Source organism: Euwallacea fornicatus, chromosome 18 (genome assembly GCF_040115645.1).
Source record: "Euwallacea fornicatus isolate EFF26 chromosome 18, ASM4011564v1, whole genome shotgun sequence".
Lineage (NCBI taxonomy): Eukaryota > Metazoa > Arthropoda > Insecta > Coleoptera > Curculionidae > Euwallacea > Euwallacea fornicatus.
In genome coordinates, this window is record NC_089558.1 from 299,012 (window position 1) to 316,902 (window position 17,891).

The window sequence follows — 17,891 nt, forward strand, 5'->3', positions numbered from 1 at the left end:
AAAATAAGATGGACAGAATTAATATTTGATGATAGACAGTTAATTCCATGGATTGAAAATCAGTTTATAGGAATTAGCATGATCGAGATCATAGTTTCCACCTCTTGTTTTTCACTGCTTGTCATTTTAAAGTACTTTTCAATGGAGAAAATAATTTTCAAGGTGCAATGAAATAGCAGTCACACTTCAAATAGAAAGTATAAATAATTATTCTTATGGAGTGATAACAAATGAAATTAATAACTAAAAATTATAATTATTGCTAGCAAAACACGAAAGATTTAATACATTTTAATTTTTATAGAAAAGTAAAATCCAAGTTTCAGACTTTCAACAAACATCGAAAAATGTCTGTAACAAATAACTTTCTTTTGCCTTATTTATGGACAATATAAGGTATAATACATACAAATATGGCATTAAAGCTAGGAACATTCCATGGTGGCCCAAGAATTTGAGTTTTCATTGAAACTTGGAAGCTGTGTTGATGATTCTCCATTGGTCTGCGACGTGTTGTCATCGGGCATTGATTCACTGGTTTCTGAAGGGCCTGGTCCTGGTTCTTGAGAATTAGGTTCTTCCCAGTTTATTTTGAATCTTGTTACCCTGGGTTCAGAAGCCAAAATGTTCCTAGTCACCTGAAATTAACACAATCGTCCCTGTTGTAATTTTATGTCATTCATGTTAACAGGCTTGGTAAAGCTGCCGGATATCACCTTCAACTAAATGCAAGGGATATAAAGCATATTTCAAGATCTTGTTTTAGTTGTTGAAATGAAAATATTGAGGTTGATCAGGCTGATGCTCAGACAGAATAAAACAATGTTGCTGCATATTTTATTTGAATCCTTTGTGTAAGCACAAATTCTATGAATTTCACAATTATAACAACAAAAAGACTTTATGTCTGATGCTGGCATTGGACACTATGTCCCCAATGGATGGTCAAAAGTTTCAGATCAAATGTTAATTCCATTAGTAAGTCAAATACTCAAAGGCTCTCTTATAACCTGTCACCCTTTACCTTAGTGGGTCAAATTATTTCTATTATTAATTGCCAGACAAAAATTTAATGTATTCACCAGTACAGTAATTGGTGCAGTAACAACCGAACACTCAGTGAACTGGCAAATTAACAAGACACTTGAATATGCAAGAGCGCAGCCAGTAAGGCATAATGTGTTTTACAATAAGTGGACCAAAATGGCCTTCAAGTTAGATAGGACTGCTACCAACAACCCAATACACTACTCTAGTTTTAAAAGGTAATTTTCTAAACTTACCTTGTCAAACTGAGGAGGGCTAGGTGGGTTTTCTTTCAATTCTGGATCACTATATTCATTATTTATAAAATATCCCACACGTATAAATTCTTGAGCCCTATATGAGCATGTTAAGAGAACTACAGTTACCCCCAAAGCATCATTTTCAGGAATTCTACTAACATTAGGTGGATCTGCCTAAAAATACAAAAAATTAATGGTGCTATATACCAGGAGTCATTACAAAATTCTACCTGAAATACAAACATGTGCTTTCCCTCAGGAATAGGTCCCACATAAACAGAGTCCAAAATTTGATCATATTCTTCAGATTCAGCAGAGCCTACATAGATCATCTTCCATTCAAGATCTGAAGAAAATTAAATTGAGTATTTATGCATCATGCTAAGCTCCAAATCACAGTACCTTCTTTCAATTCTTCTATACATTCAAATGTAATTTCAAATTGGAATGGATTAAGAAAAGCGCTGGGATTATCCATGACTGTGATATTACACAGTTGAACTTTAGCCATCTTTCTGTGTAAAATGTTATACACCAAGCAATAGAGTTCTCAAAAATGTGACTACTGGAATATTGGGTGTTTGGAGAAGTTCGTGAAAGTGCAAATTTGGACTCTCCCGAGCAGCGGGAAAACTGCTAAGCACGACAAATTGACTGTATCAAACACTTTATATTTCAGAGATCTACAATTTGACGGCGAATATTCTAAAAAATTATTAATGGAACAAGGCAACTGAAAAGAAAAATTGAGCGTGAAATTGTGAAGTTTAAGCGGGAATACTAACCATTTACCCTACGTAACCGTACATTTTATTCTGTACATAATTATGACACGTCTGACAGAATTCTTTTCTTGGCAGCTGTTGTTTCGAATATTCCACGGAACAAAACAGGACAGAAATGTAGTAAAGGACATTTTTCCATTTATCCAATCAAAAATAGAGGAAAATGTCAATATCTTCACCCCTGAACTCTGACAGTAGTAAACGTATGATTTTGACCCTGTATTGACACTTTATAAAAAACAAATTGTGCTTTTGTAGTTTTTATGTTTTATAATCAATTTTTGGATAGAAAAATCTAAAAAAGTAAAATTTCTCAAAAATGTCCAATTTGTGCTTAAACTAATGGCCTTGGCCAAAAATCTCTTTTGAGAACTAGTGAATATTCATAAAATCTATTAAGATGTTCGAAAGTCCTATTTCTCTGGAGGAAGCTTGTTTAAATGTAGTTTGCCATAACATCCTCACTTACATTGAACCTCAAATTCAAACCAAAGATGGGTGGACAACAGATCTTGAAGGTAAAACTGTCCACACAATTTATTTCAGCCCAAATTAGACTTTTTCGAAAAGTACTCTAATTGAGCCAACTCAAGTAACTTTTTGAAAAAGCCTGTTGCATTTAGAGTTGTTTAAAATGACTTTATATCCTTTTTTTAATTGAAGACATAGGGAGTGATTGTTATGATGATGAAAGGAGTGACAAAAAGTACAAATTTCGAGACCCAGGCATATTTCTGATAAACCAAGTATCAGAAAAATTAATGAACAAAATGATGCAAAAAAAGCTGCTTTGTGATGCCACACTGAACATTTTCACTGAGTATAATACAAGATTAAAGTCAGTGAGAATAAAAAACTGTAAAGTAACAAAGTGTGGACTTCAGATATTGAGGCAACATAAAATTACTGATGTAGAAGTTACTAAACTGCGCAACGTTAATATTGAAGATGTTTTAGGTGACTCATAATTCTAACAACTGCAGAATTGGGACTTTCATCACTCTTTTCTGTGCAGATTGCTTAAATGACTGGTCCTTGCAAAACCTCAGATCAGCAAATTTTGCACACTGCCCATGCACTGATATGTTTAGGTTCAATTTCATAGCACTGGTTGCTAGTCTTAAGAATCTAAAAAGTCTGAATTTGGCTTTTACCGAACTAAATCAAGTGACTTTTAAAGTTGTTTGTGAAGACTTGAAGACTCTTGAGAAAATTGATCTCTCTGGAACAAGTATTAAGGATTTAAGACCCTTGGAAATGCTGTCAGGCACTCTCGTTAGCTTGTCATTATGTGTAGGCTGTATTGAAATTGTTTTTACAAATAATTTTGAAAATGCCTTTAGGATATGGTTGCTGCTAGTGAACACCTGATAACAGCATTAAAAGAGTTGACGCAACTGAAGTTCTTAGACGTTAGTATTTTCAATGAAAAACTAGATAAAAAAGTGTCTTACCATGTTATGGATCTACTGGATAGGACTGACATATTGCTCAACCTGGAGACATTAGATATATCTGGTTGGAAGGAGTTAATTCCAAAGAATTCCTTACTGTCTTTTATAGATAGTCATCTCAAGCTTGAGTTCCTTGGTAGATGATTTAGGTAAACAAATATAACACATCTGCTTGTAATGGTGTTATTAGGATTAGTCTTGACTTCAATAACCTTCGACCCTGCATTTTGCCAGCGGAAATCTCTGGATAGATTTCCCAATTTGCGTATAGCAGGCCTTGGAAACGAAGATCAGATTAAGCTGACTCTACATTATTACAAAGATAGATATAACTACGTCCAGAAAGCTTTGTATCATCTGTTTCAACTGACGGGTTCCTTTGTTGACGCCAGACCGGACGTGTTTAAGTTAGTGTTGCCTGCCATGGAGGTGCATTCCAGTAGGTGAGAAGAAAATAAAAAATGATAAGAGGTCAAATGATGCCCAGGATGAAAATGTTCCAGATTTGGAGTTCAAATGGCTGCAACTGCTTGCATTTATAATTTGACCAGATTGGAGCTCAGCAAGCACATCCATCCACAAACTTTAAGTCGAGGTGTTGAGTTGACATTAGTAGCAATGGAAACGTTCCCCGACGAATTTCAGTTGCAGAAAAATTCCCTTTTGACTTTGTGTAGCGACCGAATTCTGCAAGAAGTCACCTTTGACCGGTTTCGTTGCGCTAAGTAAGCAAATTATATTTTATTGTGTGGATTTAACTCATGATTGATCCTTGCAGGTTGGTTTTAGATGCCTTGTGCGGCTTTGAAGACTTTAATATGAATCGTATGGCGGTTGCAATTTGCAGCATACTGGCTTCCAAGGTAGGTGAAGTCTACAACTATAATGTGTCTCATCAGCCAGGAAGTCAAAGTTTTTCATGCATACATATCCCTTTTATATGCGAAAAAATTACAAGGTGTACGAGATATAGAGTAATACTCGACTTTGAGCACGCGAATCTCAGTCCACGTTGACAGTTCATTTGTATAAGTTTGCTGTTATAGTCAAATTGTTTCAGGTTTCAACAGAAGAGACATCAGAATTGGGGGCGCGTCCTGTTTATATGCGCAAGCTTCTCTCCATGGTGCAAAGCCGCGTGGAATTAGCAGTTTCAGATATAACTTTGAAATTCACATTGAGCGCCCTTTGGAATTTGACCGACGAGAGCCCTGCCACCTGTTCCGTGTTTTTAGACCAAGGTGGCAGCTATTTGTATTTAAAGGTCTTGCAAAAGTTTAATGGAAATGCCCAAATCGAAACCAAAATATTAGGTAAATTCTTAAGGTGTCAGGGGGGTTGATTTTAGTAAAAGTGGGTTTTATTAGGCCTCTTGAATAATATAGCAGAAGTAATAAGATTGCGTGAGAAGCTTTTAACTGACGAGTTGGTTTGTGTCCTATACGACCTTCTTCAATCAGACAACATTGATGTCAGCTATTTTGCGGCCGGCATTGTGGCCCATTTAACATCCGACGGCGATCAAGCCTGGAAAACCTGCAAAGTAATCATTTTCCCAACTCCATTATCGAATTTTATTTCTGTAATAAAGAATTATTCGAATTAGTTACCGACTTACACGAGATCAGACATGCTGGAAGCATTAACGTACGCTGTATCCAAATGGAAGGTACCGGAAAGTGAGATGGTGGCTTATCGCAGCTTCAAACCTTTTTTCCCCTTATTGAGAGTGGATGTAGATTATCAAGTGCAATTCTGGGCTGTGTGGGCCATCAATCACGTGTGCACTAAAAACCGTAAGTTTTGTCCCTATATCAGAAAACCAAGCAAATGTCCAATTATTGCTTCAACAGCAAGTCGATACTGTCAAATGCTGTACGAAGAGCGCGGCCACATTCTACTGGGTAATCTCATCAATTTTGGCACAGCTCATCCAGACATCCGGCAATTGAGCCAAGACATTCTACAAACTCTGAGAGACCAAGGGGTGCCAGTGTGAGACGAAATATAAACCGTTTTGTGATTCTGTTAGCTTTAATTATTTAGAAAGAATGTTATAGACACAAATTACCTACTCAGGCGATAAGTCGATAGAGTTGAATTTGACCAGCTCCAAGTTGTTTGATGTTGTAAAACGTTTTTGTGTTATTTCATTGAATATCTGTTGCTGGTTTAGTTGTTGTTTTAATCATGATTTTGTCTTGATCTAGTGTATATTTATTTTTTTAGTAATTGTTTCTGAAATTATACTTTGAAATTAGTTTTTTTGTTTCGGTTTCCGTAGGGTTTTATTTCCCTCGTCAATATAATCCAAAAATGTATTGAAGTTAACATATCCCACTTTGACCAGTGGCTTAGCAACGTCATTCTGACTCTATAACCTGTTATTCATTCAAGTCTGATAAGTTCGTAAATGGACAAGAAAAAAATTACAAATCTGCCTGAGACACCAAATAGCGAGCGCTTATCTTAAGTCGCTGGTGCCCGTGGCGATTCCATTCCAAGCGTTTCAAATCGATGTCTCAAATTGTAAAAATCTACCTATTTTGTAAGTTGTGCCACATTTAAGTAAAATAATCAATAGAGTAGTTTTCATGCAAAATGTTGTTTTTTTTTCCTTATACCATTTATCCTCTATGATCGCTGTAAACTCATGTCCTGCTATGGTTAACGTTTCTTTGCCTAAAGAAATATCTGCCTGTTACCATCGGGTTTTATTTTAATTCGCCGCAAATGAGTATTTGCACTTTTTAAGGTCCTACTTACGGACTGCATCGATAATATTTATCGCGACCACTAAAATAATCATTGGTTCCAAAGATATTGTGCTTTAAAACGACGCTACGAGAATGGCTCAAAAAAAGAACGGGCGTGTAGAAGTGTTCTTGAAAGCAGATGGCGAACAGTTCGAACACCTCCTATAACTTCCTCTATCTAGTTGTTTCTCATTTTTTTCATTTTACAGAGGATCTTTACTATAACATAATTTTTGATACTTTTTGCAAAATACCATACCGAACCTTATTATATCACACACTTCATCGTCTGATACTTTTTTTTATATAGAAAATCTTGAGAAATGAGGAAAGATAATTTTGGTCTCATTAGCATTATATCGTCTCTTGTTATGAGCATAAAATTATTTATCTTAAATAAATTTTTGTGGCCTACATTTTTTTCTTAAATATAGCCCTAGCATTAACTTGAGTTTTGGTTAAAAAAAAAAAAACAATATCGACAGCAATAATAGAAATGAGCATACAGCCTAATCAGTAGCAACAAAAATTCAAGTAGCCGCTTTCAAACGTCCCGCCCTTCCCAGCAATGCAGCCAAATTAAAAATGCAAAAATTCCTAGCAAACAGCTGATTATAGATTGGAGTGGATGACATCACCGAATGGTCAAATACTCGACAATTTGGGCCTAGTCTGTGGTGAATTTCCACATATTTAAAGTACCACAACTGGAAATATCGTCCGAATATGAAACGGTCGCTTGAATTAAGAAGTTAACGGAAATAATGGCAAATAAAAAATACAGCATTCCCACGTCGAAAAGAAGATGGCGGCCGAGCCTAGGGGAATTTGCGGCGGTTCAGTTTGCGTGGAACGATGGCGGGCAGGCGCAGAGCCGAAGCCGATTCGTTTTCGGCGATCCCCACTCAGTCTTTTCGGGTGCACCATGTTCCTCGTTTCACAGTGCCGACGAGAAAACTGGACAAAACGCAATGTCCGTTCGCCATTACGGTCGAGAGGAGCTGCGAACAGTTCTCTCGAAATATATTCGGTTTTGTCGCTACAAACCGACTTTAAATGCAGAATAACGTAACAGAATTAGCGGAGAGATTACAGAGAGCATTGGGTAGCGATAATAATGTAAGGAAACCAGTAGTTTAGGAGATATTTGGGTTTTTATGTGAACTCATTGCCTATCAGAAACCAGGTGGACTGTGCTGTGCTTTTGCCCTTTGAGTGTACAAATAAAGCTACTTATCTGGGCGGTGATCGCACGTTTGTTTATTATTCGATCAGTTTTGAACCCTATTTACCACTTTTCATCGTTTTCGACTGCTTTGGCCGTTATTTCGCAACGTCAGGCGACTAGCTTTACATAAGAAGACATAGCAGTGCTTCGAGTTTACCACGTATTATTCGATTCCCATATTAGAAATCGGATTAAAACCGTTTGATTTGCATTTTTCGGTAGTTTATTAACCCAACAAGTGAGTCTGCAAATTGCACGCGATACAAATAAACCCGTCATTTGACACTTTAAGGGCGCAGTATTGTCCACTGAGACACAGGGTGTTTGGCTGGCATGATTCACCAGTGGATCTACTAATTTTAACGTTTTTTTTTAGGTCATCGACATGCCCGATATTATTGACGTTATTGCACATTTGGAAAAAGTGGCTATTACCAAAGAGCTACTGGAGGTAAGGAAGGTCCACCCATCCTATTTATAATATCTACTTCTTCAATCAGAATATGAATGAAAAGTTTGCTCACATTTTTGTCTTTTTTTCTCATCCTGCATCTATGAATTCATATTTTTAGCTTTCAATTCAGTAAATCTTTTTGCAAGAAAATTGGGTTTGAATATCGAGGCTTAGTTGTTACGATCATGGCTTAGGCCAGGCTCTGCAAAACCCCACCCTTGACCTTCATATATTATGAATACACTTAAGTAACGTAATTATGTCAGGTTTCTGTTATTATGACAGCAATGTATTTCTTACGAATGGCTTTCGGTGAAATAACCTTAAGCCATAATTCAACTACTTGACTGAACGTTGCTCATTCAAAACATTTTTTTATATTATTTGCAAAACATTAGATTTTGAAAATTTTTCTTAGATGCTGTTTCCCTCTCTATGTCTATTCCAACAGATAGATAAATTGTTTCTAGACTGTCAGAAATATGTCTGTTACATAGATCAAGACATCTCACACGTATTCCAGACTTTCAGATAATCTAGAATTGATTTTCTTTCATTTTGTAACAGAGATTTCATGACATCTAAAAGATGTTCAATGTTTATTTTCTTCTTAAGAGGCCATAAAATTTTGACTAATTGTCCCTGGAAAATATGAAAGATATTATGAAAGCTGCCATTTAGTTTGCTAAAACATGAATTAAATCAATGCAATTTATTTAATTCTTTATTATATATAGCATGTTCTTTGTTCACGTGTTCATAGTTAAAGCTTATAGTTTATTTCTAATTCAGGTTGATGCTTTAAAATTTAGGTTTTTATTCAAAATTTCTTTTTAGAAGTTGATAACTATCAGAATTTTCTTTATGGCAATGCACATTTCTTCTAAGTTTAATTTTTCACATCTAGTGCAACTTCATATTTCTTTGCATTTAGATTCATAGCAATGTTTTCTGCTTTTTGAAACATGCTTACTATTTGTGTAAATAAAACGCAAACCATATCAGTTCTCAAATCATCATTAATCCTTGATTGGCTTTTTATGGGCTGGATGAGAGAGCTTTTGTATAAATAATACCATGCATCTTGTCCACTTGGTCTAGTTAAAATTGGTTCAAACATTTCAGGATGCGTACTATAAAAACTGCAAAGATAACACTGACAATCTATAATTTCTGAAAATATTTAGCATGCGTCAAATCTTATGAATTTGATACTTATTGTAAGAAGTAAGAAATAGACTATATACAATGTCAAGGTAATTCGGAATTGGCAACGCTAAGCTGTCAACAAGAAGTTTCTTAAGTGCAGCTGGGATAACTTACTTCTATTCATATAAAGTTTTTATTTTGAAATAAGCTTTTTGATATATACTATTTACATGACTAATAGATTATTTGTCATCCATAAACAAACCCAAGTTTTCACTGCATTAGATCCTTTCACTCTAACACCGTTCAGCACGACCTGTACCTGTGGATCTATAATAATACTGAGCATAGATAATAAAATCCCTTGAATTTAATTTAGGATTAATAATTACTGAATTTTTTCTAGTCCATCAAAAAATATATTTTAGATCTTTATTAATAAAGTTAATTGCCTCTAGTAGGCGTGACAATGGTGCTTGTCAGTTAACAGGATCAAGGAATAACTCTTGGTGAACGCCTCGCTAAATCATGGCTCAGACTGACACTGGTTTTGCTACTAACTGCTGTTTGTCTGGCAGCCTGTTAATGGTTATGACGATAATCTTTAAACCACTTATACCTCTTCACCTCATGGTACTGTGTGTTGACCATCAGGAATTCAATATTCAAACAATTGGGTGCTTTTGCCTCATCAATCATTTCAATTGGACATACATTACCATCATCAAGAACCAAAGCTACATTACTGGTAATTTTGAGAAAACTGTTGTGAAGCAAGGCATTGGTCAAAAACCAATTGGAAAATTGGTATTAATTTATGTTAGTAAAGATACCAAGATTGTTTTGAAACTATCTTCACTAAATCTTCCATAATGTTAGTAATACATTAATAGACCTATTAAACTTGAGGAGTGGTGTCTCTAGGGTTATTTTCCATTGAATAGGTACTTGGATAGGTACTCATTGAATACCACTGATTATTAATAATATTATATGAGGACAATATGTCAAAATTATAATGTCTGGTTTGAAGAAAATAAGGATTTAACAACTTTAGGATATTCCATAATGTTCTAAATAATTCTTCTGAGTTGGTCAGTAAGATACTTCAGCAGTTTAACCCTCTATGTACATTTTTTCACCTTAACTAATTTACAATTTCAGATCACCAGATTAGGGAAATACACGAATGAACTGCGTCGCAAATTAACCAACGCCGATTTACGTCATCGGGTCAAAGAATTGATGAAACGATGGCGCAACCAGTTTTTGCTGCCAGACTCAAATGGGCAAATCAATTCATCTTCTGGAAAGGCTACTACCATAAGCCCTCTATTGGAAGGACACAATTCTGTTACCCCGGCAAAAGTAAGTTTATATCATAAAATAAATTTTCATAGCTACAGTGTTTAAATTTTCACAAGGTGAGTCCTCCTATACCCATATCAAAGATGAGCAAACTGGTCAGTCCAGGCATTCAGAGGCTCGTTAGTCCTGGGCAATCAGGAAGGCTTCTGAGTCCTCAAATTCCAAAGAGACTGAACCCTCACTGCAAATTAATGCCTCCAAGCCTGCAGACTCACAGGCTTGTGAGTCCGCAGCCTCAAAAAATAAGCCCAAGTTTGCAACGCACGGGAAGTCCTAGCTGCTTGATGGATAGGCAAAGCGCCGATGTTAATTTGAATCAAGTTAAAGGCTTTAAGAGGACTGCCAATGATGTTATGGAAAATATGAATGCTAAAAGGTACTTTAGAGGGTTGTCAATAATTTGTTGATTCATAAAAGATTTTTCAGAGCAAGGCTAAATGGAGGAATGACTGATTTTGATTTCTCCGATAACTCGAATTCCAGTTTCAAAGACGTTACGTCCGGTTCATCGTTGGTTAACGTTGAAGTGAAGCGGGAATCCACCATCTTAAATTCCGATTCGAATTCTAGCTTCGCTGAAAGGACGGCCGAGCCGCATTTGGATCAGCTACAGCCAAAGAAAAGGGGACGAAAAAAAGGTGGCTTAATCAATGGCTTTGCGAGAACGAGCCTTATTCAGTTAGCGATTACTTTAGGTTCGAAGAATCATAAAAATCTCTTGGACGAAGCCGAGACGTCCTTTAGCAACAAATTGGCCGTCTCGGCTTCGCGTGGTGGATCGAAAGTGAAAACCACCCAGGAAATATTGGCTGGAATTCAAAGCAAAAACACTGCCTTGAGTACCGTTGCCTCGCTGAAACCCTCTAAGGAGGATTTGGAGGAGAAGGCGGCCAAGCTGACTGAAAGAGTTTCCATTATCGACCAGAAACTCAACGCTAACGCGCATAGAAATAAGAATTCTCAAAAACGTAAGTATGATCTGAGGTAGAATCGTAGCTTTGAAGTTTCCAAAATTGACCGTTAATTTTTAGATAAATTGACCTTAAGTGCCAGCAAACCAAATGAGCGAGTGATTGAAAGTGGGTCCGTAATCAACGACAAAAGCCTCCTCGACCGACTGAAAGAGGAAGAGAACGACGACGAAGACGTGGTCGTCGTAGACGACGCGGACTCGGTCAGCAGCCGGACCGAGGAGAGTCAAGAGACTGATGCGGCAGGGGCACAGCCCCATGACCAGAATCTGCCTAAGTCGCTGAGTGTGGAAGAGGCTCTTTCGCAGTTGCCGCCCATAGACAAATCTGTCTTGGAGGAGGACTGTGACGAGCCTCCTTGCACCTGTCGTTTGAAGGAGAATAAGCCTAGTGCTTTTTCAATTGGCGATGAAGAGGAGGAGCAGGCGCCACCCTATGAAATCGTCGAAGACCCAGCTTGTCTTGCGAAAGGGTATCTCGAAGAACTGTACCAAGTTCACGAGGTGTCCGATGAAAAGATTCTCAGGTAAATGCAAATTGTCATTAAGGAATATCATTTTTATTAAATTTGTCATTTTATTTAATAAGAAACTGTTACTTTGAACTGCCGCTGTTTTAGTGATTTAATTGTTTTCTTTTTGTCTTTTCTTGTAGACATCACTTTATTTTTACTGCACTATTTGAATTCCTAACAGATTACACGAATCCTGTTTGCCGAACGTAAACGGTAACTGGAGCCTGGGAACCCCACGTCCAGAGCCACCCAAAGTGGGAGGTCTGTACGTTAACGTAGTGCCTAATATTTATGAGCGTTTGGACAAAGATGTTCGACCTTTTGATTCCTTCAAAAAGTACAGTGTCTCGGAAGACAACATCAGAGGTACTTAGAATACTTCCAGAAATAAGTATTGATCATAACATCATTTTTTTTCTCTTCAACAAATATTAACAAGGAGAGGCATTTGAAAATGTAAAATTATTTTTCTTAAAATATTATTGTGTTATTAAACGATACGAAGCTATTTATTCACGAAATATATGTTCTACTGACAAAATGACGTCTTGGTCAATACTTATTTCCTAGATTTTATAACTCAGTATCAACTATAACAGTATCTTTATTATTCCAGACGGCAGTCCTACGATTAACAATAGCGATAATGTGATAAAAAGTCCGCCGGAATCAATAAACGGAGGCGGAACCAATGAAAGTGATAGTGTGATAGAACCGAAACTAAACACGAGCGAAAATAATGAAAGTAGTGATATTCGGACAGAGAAACTAGAGGTGTTCAGGGAGTGGTACGAATGCGTGGATAGGTCTAGCTATAACGAAGACACGTTGAGAATTCTGCCATATTGCATCTTAGATTAGTGGGTGCACTCTAGCAAATAACATTGATTGTTTGGGTCGTAGTCGAGGTCCAGAGACTGCGTTTGAAAATTTGTCCTGTCCCTCCTTGTGCCGTGCTCAGTATCAAAATATCATTATTGAATCATCTGAACGCTCCTGTGCCCTATCCAAAATGGATCCTACACTGACCTAAATGTTGGGGTGGCTAGTCTATTACCCAGATGAAAATATTAAAAAGGTTTCTTGTTATATTTACGAAAAAAGTGCCGGTAATAATTACAATTATTATAAGATGTATTTTGTCTGCAAATTTAATCGATTTCATAGGTTGTTCCAATTTATAAAAAGAAAAGTCGTTCAGTGCCGTAAAAGTCAGTTGATTTACCTCTGCAGTATATCAAGGACTAAAAGCTAAAATAATGGTTGAACGGCTGCGTTCGTACCGAACTTTCTGTACTAAGGACGATAATATTAGGAAAATAATCTTGACAGATGGCGATTATTAAGTTGAATTAATGTCAGAATTGCTCTGATTGTCAATGCCACATTTATAAGCCGAATTTGGTAATTGCATCTTAAGTGCACAAAGCATAAATATATCGCACTCCCAGTTGTTAAGAAGAGGGCGAAAAGTAAATCAAGAGCTCGCTCACACGTCTCTGAACTTCAACGTTTGCAGGTACATTTACCTGTTAAATTTAAAAATGTTTTCTCGCACGAACTTTTTAACGACGGTGAGAAATCACTTTTCTGCAACTGGTAAGTTCAAATTATTGGAATAACTCATCATGCTTTGCTTTAACCGTCCAGACGAGTGTAACCTAACACTTTACACGAGTCGCGTCAACGTATAACGTGCCAGGAATCTTATTTGGGCAAAACAGATATGCTTTGCATTTTACCGCAAATAGTCTCATCGGATCAGCTTGCGCGAGTATAATCAATAGGAAGTTTTTGAAGATATATTTGTTGTCAAATATGTCGTTTATTTTATAATACAACTTGTGAAGACGTCTTATTTGTATATTAAATACTCTATGACTTACCTGTATATTTCCTTGTAAAGCCTGATTTATTACTGAGCAATTTTTTGAAATTGTTGAAGAAATTGATTGCTCGAGAGTACTGCAAGTTTGTGAAAGAATCGTCGATCGGCTGCCGATAGGACTAGCAAGAAACAGCACGTCTCACAACGATGTCAGATTTTGCAACTTTGGGTCCTATTAGAGTAAGTAAAAAATCAGTTAGCGTCATTCGTGGGGAAAATTCTTGTATTGTCCGCTATATTGCTGATATTTCAACTTAATCCTCGATTCCGATCCTGTGTTGCGTTTTAAAATTTTCCCTTTCCATCGTTGATGACGGGGTACTTTCCATTAATTTTTACTAGTAACATTCGCAGTATATTTATTTCATCCAAATAAGATTCGCGTTTATTATTGCAATCGTCTGGAGGTGGCTTTACACATAAATATATTGCTGAAATTGAAGAAAAACCAGAACAATTTAGCAAGAGCCGGTGTAGCGAGAGCAACATCTTTAAAAAAGATTTGATACAAACTGATTGTTGTTTGTTTTTTTTATTTTTTTTATATTTACTTTCGATTTTTTTATTATCCTGACAACCCGGCAACACTGCTATTTACCTGCCGGTGAGCTGCAACGCTTTTAGTTTTGTATAAACCGTGTATTGGGTGTCCACAAAAAACTTCGTAGTGTGTGGTGAACGGTGATTGACTGATGAGTTGATCCTACACATGCCTCTGTTATTTAAAATCCTATTTCAGGTCGTTTTAATGACCAGCTTATAACATAAATCTCACTCTTTTTACGAAACTGTTGAAAAAATTGATCTTTTGCAGAATAACCATATATGTTAGTCAGATAACAGATGAAAAGTTAATTACTGAAAATCGTCTTCGTTACTATAGATACATCATTAACGAGATTAATTAGAATATGAATTTTCATTTCGTGTGAGAACATGAGAAAGGTAAAACAATCAACTTTTACAGCACCGTTCGATGTTTGAATGATGAATTGGAACTGCTTATAGCTCTAGTCGATTTAAAATTGTTTTATTACATTCGTATTGCGCCATTATTTCATCCCTGTCACATAACACAGTCATGCATATATCTGCTATCCTTTTGTAAAATTTTGCACAATCATTCTTCAAGTATGTTGGTGATGTGGTGTTTTTGGGGCTGACGTACATTTATTTGCCAAATATGATGCAGTAATGAAATAATGAAGTATTTTTGGAAGCCGATGGTTTGTGAATCCTCTGCAAAGCCAGGATAAAGTGCAGGTTTTTTTGAATTATAATATCTGTGTACTTGTAGAGATTTTTGACAACAGAAGGTTATTTTTGAATGTCTCTTCTCCAAAAATATACGTTAGAAAGTGCTATAGGTTGTTAATTTTACAGCAGTTAAATCAAATTTTTGTGTCCTCCCATGTTCGTCAACACGGCCTTCCAGGACATGTGTCATCGAAAACTGCTTAGGGGCAGTTCTGAGAATGGCAAAAATTTGTCACAAAGGAGCCAAAAAGGTAATATTGTACATTTGGAAATACACTACTGATCTCTAGGGCCTTACAAAATACAATACCTATTTTTTAAATAAGTATCGCCTTTTTAACGCGTATACAAGGTGTTTTTCGTAGAATATCTTTAGTGCTACCGCGTGGAGATCGTTAGAGCTGCGTTATATAATTTCGTAAGTTAATGCCAAAAATATATATTTGCGTTGTTGGTTTTTCTCCCAATTCGTGCAGTATATCCCCGACGAAATATTTATGTGTTAGTTTCTTGTTACTTCGTGGTCGGAGATATACTGTATAGCCTGCCATACGAGAGGGCAAATTTGAAACGAAAGTTTGGAATATTCCGAAAATGCTTTTTTAGCTATTATTTGGTATTTTTTCATGTCTTCTATTCTGCACCTATGGTGGATTGGAAGCTGTTTGTCGCTATAAAAATCGTGAGAAGTTCATAAATAAAGGCCTGTTGAAGTACTGGCAAGTTTTGAAGTTCCTGTTAAGAAGACGGTAATAGAAGCTGGTTCGATTTCAATGAAAACGATGTCCCTGTTAAAGTTACCAGTACGTCAATAATTCTGCTCGTAGTTAAGTCTGTAAATTGATTGATTATCTACGAATTATTAGCCGGTATAAAATTTTGTCCTTTTGCTTTCGTTAAGACGGTGATCGGGCGGCAGGTCGTCGAGTTAATTAATTTATATCTTAAATTGTTACTATTTAGAAATAAATCTCCACTTTTCCAGTTAGTCTTTGTTTATTTTTGTGTTATTATTTTTGAAGGCCTTTTGGGGAACGGGCTGACTTATCTTTTAGCCCCTTCAGAGAGCCCCGAGCTTTATAAATAATATATTATATAAGAAGTGTTTTTTTTTTTTAGAAATTATTAATAAATCTCTTAAAGTGTCCTTTTTCATTTCGGCTCCCGTTTGTATATATAATATCCTCGATAGATGAATTATTTGTACAGAATAATATATTGTTAATTTCTTTATGAGTCGACGTCAAATAATATCAACATTATTGCTTTTGTTAGTGATGTGTTTGATATATCTATTTACCATGCCTTCAGAATAAAGATATTTTCTATGACTCTAGGCGAACGTATTATTTTATTTCATTTCCTCGATAGACCTTGTTCGAAGTGTGAATTAAAATGAAGAACTTACATATATCGAGAAATAAAAACGGTTTTTGGAAATCTAATGAACGAAGATGATTCATGTCATAGTGAGTGTTGATGTAACTGGTCCAAGGCTTCGGCAGTTCGAGTCTCCCCTTCAGCCATAAGCCTTATGATCGGCACCAACAGTGGCTCCTTTATTGACGTGCTTTTTTAACGAACTGTTTCGAAGAAAACCACATAATCTATTTTTGTATATTCAGATATGAAAATTCCTAGTTTGGCACAGGGCACCATCGTGTAACAACAAAAAAAGGATGTGTTGCGAGGGTGTTTACCGGAAGTCCGGATTTGGGACGTGGGTCACCAAACTGCTCACGGAACGGACCTTCACTTTCGGACGGCCCTAAGCTTGCATGTTACAGATATTGTTTCGTACGGAAAAAAGCCAACAGCCTTCCTGAGTAAAAGCTAAAGTTTATTGATATGAAACAATAATATATATACAGAGTTGGTCTGTGTATTTAGACAAGACCTACTACTTTTATATTAAAAAAAAAAGATTAACTTTAAACACAAACATTCTAGAGTTGACCCTAAATCGCCGAAAAACATGTTATGAATATTGCAAAGTGAAAAAAGGATACAAAGCTGGTAAATTAATTATAGAACACCCTGTTGATTTTATAAAAATTGAATAGACCCTTATTTTCCGATTTCAATAATGTGTAACACGTCGCCATTTGTTGTGGCCCTTTTCGTTGTATTTGCTTTCGAAAATGGGCCTGCCAGGAATAAACGAACCGAATGTCGTTGCTATTCATTATTTATTAATGTATTATACAATAAATTCTTTTCAAACTAACATAATCAAATTAGTTTTATATCATGGAACCAAGATTAACATTTCTTTAAATTAACAATTTACGAAAAGTCAAAATTCACAAATGTTAAATGTGTCCGCCGTCGTTTTCAACACATTTTCTGTGATCTTCATCGAACTTCAACAAAGCATTGCAAATATGTAAATCCGAAATGTTCATTTAACGATTCGATATTTATTTGGATCGTTGTTGTTAAATCTTCAAAACTTTTACCTCTTTCTTTATAGACTTTTTATCCTTCAGATAAAATTTGCAGTTCTTCATCCTCATTTGTAATAACTGCGTTTTTACCTTTGAAAACTTTTGACCTCCCTTATGCTCCTGTCTGTGTAATAAAAAGTAAACTTAGCAGGAACTAGCATGTGCTGATAAATGCGCTGATACTTCACTTTCACTCATGCAACATTCTTGTCGTTTTTATAATACAAATTAATTATTTTTAACTTTTCTGCTTCTGTATAACCCATTTTATGAATGGAACGAAGAAAATGTGACAACTAATAAATAATAATTACTAATGATGTTCGGTCCATTT

The 17,891-nt window shown here is 36.0% G+C and overlaps 3 protein-coding genes across 3 annotated transcripts; 2 read left to right on the top strand and 1 right to left on the bottom strand.

Moving 5' to 3' along the window:
- Positions 1-185: 185 nt before the first annotated feature.
- asf1 (histone chaperone asf1) lies at positions 186-2,083 on the bottom strand. The gene is made up of 4 exons (XM_066293105.1): positions 1,689-2,083; positions 1,517-1,632; positions 1,284-1,460; positions 186-638 (listed from the first exon to the last, which is right to left on the bottom strand). The coding sequence occupies exons 1-4, from the start codon at positions 1,795-1,797 to the stop codon at positions 426-428; spliced, it is 615 nt and encodes a 204-aa protein (XP_066149202.1). The 5' UTR covers positions 1,798-2,083; the 3' UTR covers positions 186-425.
- Positions 2,084-2,280: 197 nt separating this feature from the next.
- On the top strand, positions 2,281-5,786 carry LOC136345087 (protein zyg-11 homolog B-like). The gene is made up of 11 exons (XM_066293094.1): positions 2,281-2,589; positions 2,735-3,028; positions 3,087-3,364; positions 3,415-3,661; positions 3,716-3,968; positions 4,029-4,250; positions 4,304-4,388; positions 4,586-4,838; positions 4,893-5,068; positions 5,132-5,321; positions 5,379-5,786. The coding sequence occupies exons 1-11, from the start codon at positions 2,472-2,474 to the stop codon at positions 5,522-5,524; spliced, it is 2,262 nt and encodes a 753-aa protein (XP_066149191.1). The 5' UTR covers positions 2,281-2,471; the 3' UTR covers positions 5,525-5,786.
- Positions 5,787-6,932: 1,146 nt separating this feature from the next.
- Positions 6,933-16,446, top strand: MED26 (mediator complex subunit 26). Its single transcript, XM_066292727.1, has 9 exons — positions 6,933-7,400; positions 7,886-7,960; positions 10,277-10,480; positions 10,537-10,856; positions 10,907-11,118; positions 11,176-11,448; positions 11,512-11,977; positions 12,147-12,331; positions 12,582-16,446. Exons 1-9 carry the CDS (start codon positions 7,338-7,340, stop codon positions 12,824-12,826), a joined length of 2,043 nt encoding a protein of 680 aa, XP_066148824.1. The 5' UTR covers positions 6,933-7,337; the 3' UTR covers positions 12,827-16,446.
- Positions 16,447-17,891: the final 1,445 nt, after the last annotated feature.

What these genes read in the sequence shown, in the direction of transcription:
- asf1 (XM_066293105.1), bottom strand. Translation starts at nt 1,797, where the DNA reads ATGGCTAAAGTTCAACTGTGTAATATCACAGTCATGGATAATCCCAGC. An exon ending in TATAGAAGAATTGAAAGAAG is followed by an intron (nt 1,633 to 1,688) that starts GTACTGTGATTT and finishes AATTTTCTTCAG; the next exon opens with ATCTTGAATGGAAGATGATC. An exon ending in AGCACATGTTTGTATTTCAG is followed by an intron (nt 1,461 to 1,516) that starts GTAGAATTTTGT and finishes TTGTATTTTTAG; the next exon opens with GCAGATCCACCTAATGTTAG.
- LOC136345087 (XM_066293094.1), top strand. Translation starts at nt 2,472, where the DNA reads ATGTTCGAAAGTCCTATTTCTCTGGAGGAAGCTTGTTTAAATGTAGTT. An exon ending in GACCGGTTTCGTTGCGCTAA is followed by an intron (nt 4,251 to 4,303) that starts GTAAGCAAATTA and finishes TGATCCTTGCAG; the next exon opens with GTTGGTTTTAGATGCCTTGT. An exon ending in GCAGCATACTGGCTTCCAAG is followed by an intron (nt 4,389 to 4,585) that starts GTAGGTGAAGTC and finishes AAATTGTTTCAG; the next exon opens with GTTTCAACAGAAGAGACATC.
- MED26 (XM_066292727.1), top strand. Translation starts at nt 7,338, where the DNA reads ATGCAGAATAACGTAACAGAATTAGCGGAGAGATTACAGAGAGCATTG. An exon ending in CATTGGGTAGCGATAATAAT is followed by an intron (nt 7,401 to 7,885) that starts GTAAGGAAACCA and finishes GTTTTTTTTTAG; the next exon opens with GTCATCGACATGCCCGATAT. An exon ending in ATTCTGTTACCCCGGCAAAA is followed by an intron (nt 10,481 to 10,536) that starts GTAAGTTTATAT and finishes AATTTTCACAAG; the next exon opens with GTGAGTCCTCCTATACCCAT.